Source organism: Scyliorhinus canicula, chromosome 10 (assembly GCF_902713615.1).
Source record: "Scyliorhinus canicula chromosome 10, sScyCan1.1, whole genome shotgun sequence".
NCBI classification, from domain to species: domain Eukaryota; kingdom Metazoa; phylum Chordata; class Chondrichthyes; order Carcharhiniformes; family Scyliorhinidae; genus Scyliorhinus; species Scyliorhinus canicula.
This window is the reverse complement of record NC_052155.1, coordinates 108,670,233-108,684,362: the sequence shown is the minus strand read 5'-3', so window position 1 is coordinate 108,684,362 and position 14,130 is coordinate 108,670,233. Positions and strand designations below refer to the sequence as shown.

Below are 14,130 nucleotides of genomic sequence, written 5' to 3'. Positions count from 1 at the left end.
CTCACAGGTCTATAATTACCAGGGTTGTCTCTACTCCCCTTCTTGAACAAGGGGACAACATTTGCTATCCTCCAGTCTTCCGGCACTATTCCTGTCGACAAAGACGACATAAAGATCAAGGACAAAGGCTCTGCATTCTCCTCCCTGGCTTCCCTGCTGAATAGTTTTCAAACCTTAGATATAGGGCAGGATCATACGGCTTTGTCGTGACACACGGAGTCCATTAATCTCACAAGAGGCCTCATGAGATTTACAATGCTTGGGACGCCTCGCGAGATGGACCTTGCAAGACATTACGATCTGGATCTAGCCTTCACTGGGTGGGATCCAGATTTGCATATTTAAGTGAGCAGTTAGCTTCATTTAAATATGTCTACGCTGGTGTCTCCCAGGGCCCAGGATCAAATCCCCGTGCTGGGTAAATCTCGCCGAGGCATTGTTTCGCACTGGTTTCCACAAACATGGACCAGATGTAACAGCAATTTTGGGGGGAGAGGTGTCTCCCAGCCAATCGGAGGCCCCTGGGTGGTCAGACTGTGGGCAGGGTCATACCATGGCACCCCCACTGCCACCCGGGGGCCTCCGCACTGCCACCTGGTCGTGCCAGTGTGCCCGTGTGGTGGTGGCAGTGCCAAGGCGCCAGGTTGTCCGTGCCGCTGATCAGGCGCGTGGGCACCCTGCGCTTATGAGGTAGGGTGAGGGTGGGGGGGGCTTGAGAACCCATAGTCAGTAAGTTGGGGTGTTGGGGGTATCCAGAGGCCGCTGCAGGGGTCTAAAGATCAGGGCAGCATTTGAAAATGGCATCTCAATCTCTTGCTGGACCGATGAGCTGAGCTGAGCTCATCAGTGCAGGAAATGCATGCAAGTGTGGCCTCGATGGGCCATTCCTCGCTGAGGCCTGAAAAAAGGAGTCCCGTTTAATAGCATCAAGAAACACCCAGCTAAACACGCCCAAAATGGGACTATTTTGTGTTAAATCGTGCCCATTCTGTTATAAAGAGGGAGATGGGGTGAGAGACAGCAGTCACTTCAGCTCGAATATCTCTGCCCAATCCCAAATTCAATTATCCATTCACAAGGTTGTATTACATGTCTCACCTTGTCATCTGTATATTCTAAAAGAGTGTTGATCAACTCTTATCTGACGCACATCCTCTTAACTATTGTAGTGGCCAAGGTGATTCATTTTTAATGTTCCAACAATTAAATCCTGAGTGATTCTTCAATTCGATGCGATAGGAGGGATGTTTTTCTCACCTCCATTGAGGTCATCGTCTGCTGCAGTCCCTAGACCCTATGGAACGGCGGCATGGTGGTGAGGTGCCTTGCAGCGCCAGGGACCCGGGTTCAATTCCGGCCTTGGGTGACTGTGAAGTTTGCATGTTCTCCCCGTGTCTGCATGGGTTTCGTCCTGCTTCTCTGCTTTCCTCCCAAAGTCCAACTATGTGTAGGTTATGTAGGGGCTGGTTAAGCACAGTGGGCTAAATAGCTGGCTTTCAATGCAGAACAATGCCAGCAGTACAGATTCAGTTCCTGTACCGGCATCCCCAAACAGGCGCCGGAATGTGGCGACATGGGCTTTTCACAGTAACTTCATTGAAGCCTACTTTTTTTTTAAACAAACAATTTTATTGAGGTATTTTTTCACATTGTAAACAGTTACATATTACAGAAATATGCAAACAACAACGGAAAACCAACACTTCAATCAAACCATAGTGCACATAACCGCTCCTCGCCCATAAGCACTACCCGCCTATTTATCCCTCCTACAACCCCCCCTGCTGACGTTCAATCTCCGACGAAGAAGTCGATGAATGGTTGCCACCTTCAGGCGAACCCCAGTACAGATCCCCTCAAGGCGAACTTGATTTTTTTCCATACCCAGAAAACTCGACATGTCCGAAAGCCATGGTTTGGTCTTCGGGGGTTTTGAGTCCCTCCATGCCAGCAGTATTCGTCGCCGGGCGATCAGGGAAGCAAAGGCCAGAACATCGGCTTCTTTCTCCTCCTGGACTCCCGGGTCTTCCGAAACCCCAAATATTGCCACCTCTGGACTCATCACCGCCCTTGTTTTCAGTACCCGGGACATGACACCCGCAAATCCGTCCCAGTACCTAAGCTTAGGGCATGCCCAAAACATGTGTATGTGGTTCGCTGGTCCTCCCGGGCATCTAGCGCACTTGTCCTCTACCCCAAAGAATTTGCTCATCCGAGCCACCGTCAAGTGGGCCCGGTGAACGACCCTAAACTGAATCAGGCTGAGCCTGGCACATATTGCGGTTGAGTTTACGCTACTCAAGGCTTCCGCCCATACCCCGTCCTCCATCTTCCCGCCGAGTTCCTCCTCCCATTTAAGTTTCAGTTCCTCCGTCTGGGACTCTTCCCCCTTCATGAGCACCTTGTAGATATCCTAGACTCTACCCTCTCCTCCTCCTCCTCCAGAGACTATTCTGTCCTGGATCCCTATTGGCGGGAGGCATGGGAAGGATGGGACCTGTCTGCATATAAAGTCCCGCACCTGTAAGTACCTAAAGTCATTTCCCCTTACCAGCCCAAATTTCTCCTCCAACGCCCTCAAGCTCGCAAAGCTCCCCTTCGGGAACATATCGCCCACCCTCCTCACCCCTGCCCGCAGCCATGTTCGAAACCCACCATCCATGTTCCCGGGGGCGAATCGATGGCTATCACATATTGGAGCCCATACCGACGCACCCACCTCCCCTACATGTTTCCTCCACTGGCCCCATATCCGCAGGGCCGCCCCCACTACCGGGCTGGTGGAGTACCTGGCCAGCGAAAGCGGTAGGGGAGCCGTGACCAGGGCTGCCAAGCTGGTGACCCTGCACGAAGCCGCCTCCACCCGCTCCCAAATAGACCCCGTACCCACCATCCATTTCCTTATCATGGCTATGTTAGCCGCCCAGTAATAGTTGATCAGATTCGGCAACGCCAGTCTCCCCTCGCTGCGGTTTCTTTCCAGCATTGCCTTCCTCACCCGTGGGGATTTTCCCGCCCAGACAAAGCTCATAATGATTTTGCTGGTCCTTTTGAAGAAGGACCACGGGCTAAAGATCGGGAGGCACTGAAAAATGAACAGGAATCTTGGGAGGATTGTCATCTTTGCCGTCTGCACCCTCCCCGCAAGTGATAGCGGAGTGCATCCCATCTCTGAAACTCCCTCTTCATTTGTTCCACCACTCTAGTCAAATTTAACTTATGTAACCTGCCCCAGTCTCATGCCACCTGTATCCCCAAGTATCGGAAACTTTCCCCAACCAGCCCAAATGGCAGCTCCTTCAGCCTATTCTCCTGGCCTCTTGCCTGCACTACAAACATCTCACTCTTGGTCATATTTAATTTGTACCTTGAGAACTGGCCAAACTTTCTCAGTGTTTCCAGTATCTTGTCCATCCTGGCCAGTGGGTCCAACACGTACAGGAGCAGGTGCTCCACCCCCCCCCCCAGTCATTCCCTTCCACCCTTTTGCAGCTCTCAGAGCAATTGCCAACGGTTCTATAATGTGGAGATGCCGGCGTTGGACTGGGGTGAGCACAGTAAGAAGTCTTACAACACCAGGTTAAAGTCCAACAGGTTTGTTTCAAACACGAGCTTTCGGAGCACGGCTCCTTCATGATCAAAGATCAAACAAAATTCACCTGAAGAAGGAGCCGTGCTCCGAAAGCTCGTGTTTGAAACAAACCTGTTGGACTTTAACCTGGTGTTGTAAGACTTCTTACAACGGTTCTATAGTCAGCGCAAACAGCAACGGGGAGATTGGGCATCCCTGTCTGGTCCCACGATGTAGTATGAAATAATCTGACATCGTCCTGTTCGTCCTTACGCTAGCTTTTGGGGCCTGGTAGAATAGTCTGACCCAATTAACCAGTCCCTCCCGGAACCCAAACAGTCCGAGTACCTCCCACAAATAGTCCCACTCCACCCAGTCAAAGGCCTTCTCAGCGTCCATTGCCACCACTACCTCCACCCCCTTGCCCGTCGGGGGCATCATAATCACATTATGCAATCTTCTCAAGTTGACTGCCAGCTGTCTGCCTTTAACAAACCCTGTTTGGTCGTCACCTCCGGTACACAGTCCTCAATTCTAATCACCAGGAGCTTGGCGTCCACATTAATCCGGAAGATTGGCATGTATGGCCCGCAGGCTTCTGGGTCCTTGTCCCGCTTTAATATCAGCGAGATGGTGGCCTGCGACATCGTCGGAGGTAGGGTCCCTCGCCTCATTAAAAACCCTGGTCAGTCTCTGTTGTGATAAAATTTGTTGTTGAAAACTTGAATAAAAGTTATTCCAAAAAAAAAGGAAGGACAAAGCCGCAAGTGACAGTCTGATGGCAAGCTAAGGCCCAAAACCAAATTGTAAATAAATGCCTATAAACATGTGCCTCGGCCATATTGGGGAATGTAAAATATGTATGCCAGTTAAAGGGGGCGGCCACAGTTGTTATTATGAAGATGCTTACCTGTAAATATACATGTTAATTTTTGCATGTTTTCTTCTAATAATTTGTAATTTGTTGGATATAAAATATGAAAACTCAATAAAAAAACATTTCCAAAAAAAAAACCCTGGTCAGCACCGGCCCACTATCTCCGAGAACTTTTTGTAAAACTCTACCGGGTATCCATCCGGTCCCAGGGCTTTACCCGACTGCATGGCCTTTAGGCCCCCCAGTACCTCCTCCGCTCTAATCGGGACCCCCAGCACGTCCACTAGTCCCCTGCCCACGTTTGGGAAGGTTAGTCCGTCCAGGAACCATTTAATCTCCTCCGGCTCCTCCGGGGGGTTCTGAAGTGTAGAGCTTACTATAAAAGTCCCGAAACACCTTATTCAGTCCTGGCGGGTCCTCCACTCTACTCCCCTTCCCGTCTACCACCCTACTTATTTCCCTGGCCGCTTCCCTCCTCCTGAGTTGCTGCACTAGCAATCTGCTAGCCTTCTCCCCATGCTCATACACCACTCCCCTTGCCTTCCTAAGTTGTTCCACGGGTCTACTCGTGGATAGCACTCCCAGTTCCGCCTGCAGTCTCTGTCTCTCCCTGAGTAGATCCTCCCCCGGGGACCCCGCATGTTCCTCGTCTATCCGGTGGATCTCCTTAACCAATCTATCCATTTCTGCTCTGTCCGTCCTATCCCTGTGAGCCCGAATTGAGATCAGCTCCCCACTCACTACTGCCTTCAGCGCTTCCCACAGGGTCACTACTGAAACCGTATTATTCACCTGCAGATAATTTTGCATACACTTCCACAGTCTCTCACATATCCCCTCTTCCATCAGCAATCCTACATCTAACCTCCGTTGCGGGCGTTGGTAAGTCTCCCCGCAGACCTGCAGGTCCACCCAATGTGGGGCATGGTCCAAAATAGTGATCGCCGAGTATTCCATATTTTTTACCTGCCTTACACAGTCCCTGCAAATGATAAAGAAATCGATCCTAGAGTATATTCCGTGGACATGTGAATAAAACGAATATTCCCTTTCCGTTGGCCGTCTGGCTGTCCATGGGTCTACTGCCCCCATTTCCTCCATGAACCCTTTCAGCTCCCTTGCTATTGCTGGGAGCCTACCCGTTCTGGGACATGACCGGTCTCGACCCGGTTCGAGGACCATATTGAAGCCCCCCCCCCCCCCCCCCCCCCCCCCCCCCCCATAATCAACTTGCGTGAGTCTAGGTCTGGGATTTTCCCCGGCACTCTTTTAATAAAGTCAGTGTCGTCCCAATTTAGAGCATATATATTCACCAGCACCACTCTCCTCCCCTCCAGCTTGCCCCTTACCACAAAGAATCTGCCCCCGCCGTCTGCGACTACGCCCTCCGCCTCAAATTGAACCCGCTTATTGATCATAATTGCTACCCCCCTGGACTAGTCCAAGCCTGAGTGGAAGACTTGGCTGATCCAGCTCTTCCTTAGTCTAATCTGGTCAGACACTTTCAAATGTGTCTCCTGCAGCATAATAACGTTTAGAGCCCGCAAGTGCGCGAACACACGTACCCTTTTGACTGGCCCGCTTAGTCCTCTGACATTCCAGGTGATCAGCCTGGTTGGGGGCACCCGCCCCGGTCAATCATAACCCTTCTAGGGCCCGGCCCATTTGCCGCGCCTCTCTTGGTTCGCCTCTTGGCAGTTTCCACCCCCGACCTCCTCGCCAATACCTACTTCAGACCCCTCCCACGTCAGCAGAATAACTCCTCCTCCCCCCCCGCCCCCCAGCAACATCTCCCAATAATCCCACCCCTGCCATCTACTGGCTGTATACGCACCCCCCCCCCCCCCCAACCTGACTCCCTTGACCAGTCGATCTGCTAGTCCGATGACTCATCCCTCTGGCGTCCGCTTGTCTCACTCCCATTGTTTCCCTGTCCTCATCCCCCCCCCCCGATCTGACCTACTGGAGCAGTCACACTAAAATGGGAAAGATCAAACAAAATGGGGGCATCAAACAGCAAAGTGAAGCTGATCCAGGTGTAATACAGTTCCAGCTGTGTAAACAGATAAGTGTTAACACACGTCCCTTTCTGAGCATTAATAAAGTAACAATGCAGAAACACAGTACCTGTATAACACCCACCCAAAACCCACAACCAAAAACTTTAATTCCCATTGCTTACCGGCCACATTCCCGTTGCGTACCGGCCACCTTTATGTTACAGTAAAGGCTCCAACAAACAAAAAGAGCACGACAAAAGGTAAAAGAAAGCGAGAGGGGGGTCTCTTCCCCCTTCCCCTCACAAACCGTAGGCAAAAGCTGCCAAAAATACAACACAAGGCACCTTTAAAGCAGTAAACAGTCGACCGTCAGTCCAGGCACAGTAGGCATCCCCCCAGACAATAATTCTTGGACTCCAGCTTGAGCCCGTGGGTCTTTTTTGCGGGACCAGCCCCTGATCCCTCGCGAAGTCCATCGCTTCTTCGGGATCGGAGAAGTAGTGGTGTTGGCCCTGATGCGTGACCCAAAGACGGGCCGGGAAGAGCAGACCAAACTTCACGTGCTTTTTAAACAAAACCTCCTTAACTTGTTTAAAGGCTGCTCGACGCCTGGCCACGTCCTGGCTTAGGTCCTGATAGATGCGAAGAACACTGTTATTCCACGTGCTGCTCCTAGCGCTCTTTGCCCACTGCAACACCCACTCCTTATCCGTGAACCTGTGGAACCTGATCACCATCGAACGGGGGGGAGCCCCCGGACGCATCTGCCTTGCCTGAACTCTGTGCCCCTTCCAGCTCCGGCGGTCGTGGATAGGCATCAGCCCCCATCAGCTGCAGCAGCAGGTCAGCCACAAACGCTGTGCCATCAGTTCCCTCAGCCCCCTCCGGGAGGCCGATGATCCTCCGATTTTGTCTGCAGGCTCTATTTTCCAGCGCCTCTACTCTGTCCAGCAGTCTCCTCTGCCTCTCCTTCAACCCATCGAATTCTAGCGCCGCAATCGTCTGTGTGTCTGCCTGCTCCTCCACCGCGTCCCCCAGCTCCTTAACTTTTTTGTCCTGGGCATCCAATCTCTGGTTCAATTGATCCACTGCCTTCTGAAGTGCGTCCAAGTTATCCCGCTTCAACTCTTCAAAACTGCACTTAATCACCTGCAGCATGTTTTCCAGCACTAGCTGGATCGCCGGGTCCGTAGGTCCACCATCTTTGCTCCCGGGTCAACTTCCATTGCACTTTGCCTTTATCCTTTTCTCTCCCGTTTTTGCTGCTTCCTGCTCTCCAGCGGTTCCATGCAGCTCTGCCAGTTACTCAGGCCCTCGGCGGCCGTCTTCCCAGTGCTCAGCAGTCCCGAAAAAACCGGGGAACCAGGTCCACAACTCCCGCCGGAGTGAGAGCCACCGAATACGCGGCTTACTTGCTCATCGCCGCCACCAGAAGTCTCCATTGAAGCCTACTTCTGACAATAAGTGATTATCATTATATAGATTGCCCATGCCACATTGCCCCTTAGTGTCCAAAGATGTGTTGGTGAGGTGGGGTTACCGGGATAGGGCATGGGTGTGGGATGAGGTACAGTGGTCTTTCAAGAGGGTCGGTGCAGACCCGATGGGCCAAATGGCCTCCTTCTGTACTGTAGAAATTCTATGGTACATCTCTATGAAATGGAATATAGCTACACAGCTGAAATTGGCTGCCATATTAAGTCAACATCTTTGTTTTTCGGCAAAAGATCCCTTTTTAATACATGTAATATGTCAAGCTAACTGATGAGATACCACATATAGCATCTTTGTGACAGATCTTCTCATCCAAATTGTATTCCCTTGTATCGCTCCAGCAACTCCTGATTACAGCAGATTAGCCCCTATCCCATCAAAATGTCACTTCTGATCCTCACAATAGCTCCCCTTATTTTTGTCTGAGTGAAATTTCATTGAATTCACAATCATCCCATTTCAGTTCAAAGTGACTGTTCAGATCTTAATATGGGGTTTCTATCAAAGGTATCAATTGTCAATTTGCAAATAACTTAATCATGAGTTTTAGTACAATGTATGTTTTACAATATTGAACTCGTTTCATCTTTAAAATTATTTTCACAGTGAACGTATTTGCAAAGTATTTTCCTGCAACAATAGATTCCTTTCAAGATGCAGTGAAATGTTTGTCGGAATTTGCCTGCAATGCCGCCTTTCCTGATACAAGTATGGAAGCAATCCGCCTCATTCGTCATTGTGCAAAATATGTCTCAGAGAGACCACAGGTGAAACATTGGTCACTACAAATTTAAAATATTGATACACTGATGATGTTAATGCTGTTGAAAGAAAAATCTAGTCAGAACTGCAGTTTGATGTGCCTACTTGTGTCAACATGGTTGACAGGGCATCTGAGTAGGAGCTGGTTATGGCTTGAAGTTTTATTAGGTCTTAACTGAGGAAGATGGTGTGGATGAGAGGACTAATTTGAACAGGGAACTGGGAATGAAAAAAGGTATCAGTGAAATGATGATCTTGTTACCATTTTTATTTTGTTTGTGGTGAAAAGTTTCTGTGATGCAATTAAATATAGATGCTTTCATAAGTAGCTTAATTATTGTGAAATTCAATATACATTACAGGCATTCAAAGAATACACCAGTGATGATATGAATGTAGCTGCTGAAGACAGAGTATGGGTGAGAGGATGGTTTCCGATTCTGTTCGAGTTGTCATGCATAATCAACAGATGCAAATTAGATGTAAGAACCCGGTAAGAATCTTTCTTCTCTGAGTAATAAAGCAGTATTTCCAACAGTACTAGGTTGGGCATGTTTGATTAAATGTTGAAAGTCAATAGACAGCATATATTTTCATTCCAATGTTCCATATACGGTAGCTACTTAGGTGTTTTATTCTCCTTTTTTTTGTATGTAGCTTGTTAGCATTTTGACTGCACTTGACTTAAAATTACCTAATCTATTGATCAGTATAGAAAATTATTTTATTCTAAAGGATGAAAATGAAGGTGTAGCACAAACCTTGATACCTTGAAAAAGGGATGAAACCAGATGGACCACCCGGCATCAGCTCAGGCACCGACAACGGCATATCCAGCCCTGTCAACCCTGCAAAGCCCTCCTTACGAATATCTGGGGGGTTGTTTTGGGAGATTGGGAGAGCTGTCTCACAGACTAGTGAAGCAACAGCCTGACATAGTCATTCTCACAGAATCACCATCCCTGGGTATGTCCAGTCTCACCGGCAAGACAACCCCAGCAGAGGTGGCGGGGGGCATAGTGGTATACAGTCGGGATACAATTGCCCTGGGAGTCCTCAACTCGGGAACCCATGAAGTCTCATGGCTTCAGGTTAAACATGGACGTGGAAACCTCCTTCTGATTACCACGTACCGGCCTCTATCCACTGAAGAAACAGTACTCCACGTTGAACACCACTTGGAGGAAGCACTAAGGGTGGCAAGGGTGCAGAATATACTCTGGGTGGGGTCTTCAATGTCAATCACCAAGAATGATTGACACAGTCCGAGCAGGCTGGGTCTGAAGGACATAGCTGCTAGACTGGGACTGCAGCAGGTGGTGAGGGTACAAACAAGAGGGAAAAACATACTTGACCTCATCCTCACCAACCTGTCTTCTGCAGATGCATCTGTTCATGACAGTATTGGTAGAAGTGACCACAGTCCTTGTAGAGACACAGTCCTGTCTTCTCATTGAGGATACCTTCCATCTTGTTAGGCACTACCACCATGTTAAATGGGATAGACTTCGAACAGATCAAGCAGCTCTAGGGCGGCATGGTGGTGCAGTGGTTAGGGTTCTGCCTCACGGCACCGAGGACTCGGGTTCGATTCTGGCCCTGGGCCACTCTCTGTGGAGCTTGCATATATTTCCTCGTGTCTGCGTGGGTCTCACCCCACAACCCAACCCAAAGATGTGCAGGTGAGGTGGATTGGCCACGCTAAATTGCCCCTTAATTGGAAAAAAATGAATTGGGTACTTTAAATTAAAAAAAAACATCTCGCAACTCAAGACTGAGCATCCCTGAGACTCTGTGGATCAATAGCAGCAGAATTGTACTCCACCACAATATACAACCTCATGGCCTGGCATATCCCCCACTCTGCCATTACCACCAAGTCAAGGGATCAACCCTGGTTCAATGAAGAGAACAGGAGAGTATGCCAGGAGCAACATCAGGCATACTGAAAAATGAGGTGTTGAACTGGTGAAGCTACAGCACAGGGCTACCTGTTTTCCAAACAGCATAAGAGCAAGTAATAGACAGAGCTAAACAATTCCACAACAAACACATCAGATCTAAGCTCTGTAGTCCTGCCACATCCAATCATAAATGGTGGTGGACAATTGAACAACTCGCTAGAGGGGGAGTCTTCACAAATATCCTCATTCTCAATGATGGCGGAACCCAACACATCTGTGGAAAAGACAAGGCTGAAGCATTCGCAACAGTCTTCAGCCAGAAGTGCCAAGCCAGTGATCCATCTCGGTCTCCTCTGGAGGTCTCCGGCATCACAGATGTCAATTTTCAGCCAATACACTCCACGTGATGTCAAGAAATGGCTGAAGGCACTGGATACGGAAAAGGCTATGGGCCCTGACAATATTCCGGCAATAGTACTGAAGACTTATGCTCCAGAACTTGCCACAACCCTTAGCCAAGCTGTTCCAGTACAGCTACAACACTGGCATCTACCCGGCAATGTGGAAAATTGCCTCGGTGTCTTGTACAAAAGAAACAGGACAAATGCAACCCAGCCAATTACCGTCCTATCAGTCTACTCTATATAATCAGTAAAGTGATGGAAGGGTCAACAGTGCTATCAAGCGGCACTTACTCAGCAATAACCTGCTCATGGACACTCAGTTTGGGTTCTGCCAGGGTCACTCAGCTCCTGAACTCATTACAGCCTTGATTCAAACATGAACAAAAGAGCTGAATGCCAGAGGTGAGGTGAGAGTTACTGCCCTTGACATCAAAGCAGCATTTGACTAAGTATGGCATCAAGGAGCGCTAGCTAAACTGGAGTCAATGGGAATCAGGGGAAAACTCTCCGCTGGTTGGAGTCATACAAGGAAAGATGGTTGTGGTGGTTGGAGGTAAATCATCTCAGCTCCAGGACATCACTGCAGGAGTTCCTCAGGGTAGTGTCTTCGGCTCAACCATCTTCAGCTGCTTCATCAATGACCTCCCTTCCATCATAAGGTCAGAATGGGTATGTTTGCGGATAACTGCACAATGTTCCTTCGCAACTCCTCAGATAATGAAGCAGTCCATGTCCAAATGCAGCAAGACCTGGATGACAATATCCCGGCTTAGGCTGACAAATGGCAAGGTACATTGGCATCACACAAGTGCCAGGCAATGAGCATCTCCTACAAGAGAGGATCTAACCATTATTGCCCCATGACATTTAGTGGCATTACCATCGTTGAATCCCCCACAATCAACATCCCGGGGGGTTACCACTGATGAGAAACTGAACTGGTCTAGCCATATTAATGCTGTGGCTACCAGAGCAAGTCAAAGGCTAGGATTCCTGCAGCAAATTATTCTCCTGACCCTCCAACGCCTGTCCACCATCTACAAGGCACAAGTCAGGAATGTAATGGAATACTCTCCACTTGACTGTATGAGGGCAGCTCCAACAACATTCAAGAAGATCAATACCACCCAGGATGAAGCAGCCCACTTGATTGCTGCCCCTTCCACAAACACTCAATCCCTCCAATACTTGAAGAACAGTGGAAACCATGTATACCATCTGCAAGATGCACTGCTGGAGCTTGCCAAGGATCTTTAGACAGCACCTTCCTAACCCACGACCACTACCACCTAGCAATAGCAGATACCTGGGAACTCCACCACCTGGACGTTCCCCTCCAAGTCACTCACCACCTTGCCTTAGAAATATATATAATATATAGGGCGCGATTCTCCACTCCACACGCCGGGTGGGAGAATCGCGGGAGGGCCCCCCGACTAATTTCACGACCACCTGGTGCCCCCCGTGATTCTCCCACCCCCCCCCCCCCCCCCCCCCCCCCCCCCACTCGGAAGAATCATCGCTCGCCGTTTTTCACGGCGACCGGCAATTCTCCGACCCGGATGGGCCGAACGGCTTGCCGTTCGCGACCGTTTCACGACGGCGGCAACCGCACCTGGTCGCTGCCGTCATGAAATCGCCGTGAGATGCCCGTTTTGGGGTTTGTAGGGGGCCTGGTGGGGAATGAGCACCACGACTGTGCTCGGGAGGGGACAGGCCCGCGATCGGTGTCCACCGATCGTCGGCCCGGCGTCTCAATCAGACGCACTATTTCCCCTCCGCCGCCCCGCAAGAACAAGCCGCCACGTCTTGCGGGGCGGCTGAGGGGAAAGACGGCCACCGCGCATGCGCGGGTTCGAGCTGTCAGCCGTCGTGACGTCAGCTGCGCATGCGGGGGTTGGAGCCGGCCAACCTGCGCATGCGCGGTGACGTCACATAGGCGCCACCGTCGCGTCACTCTCGACGCGCCGCCCGGCAGCCGAGAGTTACGGAGCGTCGCTCCTAGCCCCGCCGGGAGGGGAGAATAGGGGGTGAAGAGTGGCCTCCGAGGCCGTTGTGAAACTCGGCCGAGTTCACGATGGCCCTCCCGATTTTTCCCGGGAGCGGAGAATTCCGCCCATAATCTTTCTTATTGTCACAAGTAGGCTTACATTAACACTGCAATGAAGTTACTATGAAAAACCCCTAGTCGCCACACTGCCTGTTTGGGTACGCCAAGGGAGAGTTCACTGAACAAGCAGGTCTTTCGGGCCTTGTGGGAGGAAACCGGAGTACCCGGAGGAAACCCACGCAGACACTGGGAGAACGTGCAAACTGCGCACAGACGGTGACTCAAGCTGGGAATTGAACCTGTGTCCGTATGCCGTTCCTTCGCTGGGTCAAAATCCTGGAACTCCCTCCCTAACAGCACTGCGGATGTACCTACACCTCAGGGACTGCAGCGGTTCAAGAAGGCAACTCACCACCACCTTATGAAGGGCGACTAGGGATGGCCAATAAATGCTAGCCTCACCAACGACGTCCACATCCCGTAAATACATTTTAGGAGTACCTAAAGGATGGTTTGAATTATACCGAAATGTTAAAGGATGGGTGTTTTCTCTATGTTACAGAACATTTTATTATCATATGTCAGAATTCATCTTGTGCTGTTGGCTTAATTGGACACTATGTAAAGTAAAATTAGAATTGCAAAACCTGATATGAAAGCAACATTAATGAAATGAGGCTGTTTTCATAGTTGTGCCGATGCGGTGTACGCAATGTTCTTGAGTGTTGGCTTTAATTGTGCAGTCTGTCAGATTTGCTTTAGGTGTGTCCACACAGTCCTGGCTTAAACAAAAACTGTGCTTCCAGAGTTAATGAATGCAATGTGTTTTCACCTGTGTCACCTGTGCACAATATAAGTTTGGAGTACACCTCTGACACCACTGTAAAGGTGGCTTTTTAAGCACACATCTTTATGCTGGTTTTATAACATTGTAATGCTCCGCGCTGCTTCATAACGGAAGTTCTATGAAATGCTTAATCTCCTAGTAAATATGTAGCGTCATGTAAATTTTAAATGAGTTTTAAGAATAAGATAGTCAATTGAGAATATTCAATGCAGGTTAAATAT

At 49.7% G+C, this 14,130-nt stretch overlaps 1 protein-coding gene across 9 annotated transcripts in view; it reads left to right on the top strand.

The window, feature by feature from the left end:
- The window catches only part of arfgef1 (ADP-ribosylation factor guanine nucleotide-exchange factor 1 (brefeldin A-inhibited)), a 280,401-nt gene that overhangs the window by 215,190 nt on the left and 51,081 nt on the right, over nt 1–14,130 (top strand). For all 9 annotated transcript variants that reach the window (XR_005462112.1, XM_038809540.1, XM_038809538.1 and 6 more), the window contains 2 exons: nt 8,549–8,709; nt 9,067–9,197. Coding sequence is in view for 8 of the 9 variants with exons in the window: in XM_038809540.1 (XP_038665468.1) it covers nt 8,549–8,709; nt 9,067–9,197 (292 nt within the window). In the remaining variant the exon portion in view is untranslated. The remainder of the gene's footprint in view (nt 1–8,548; nt 8,710–9,066; nt 9,198–14,130) is intronic.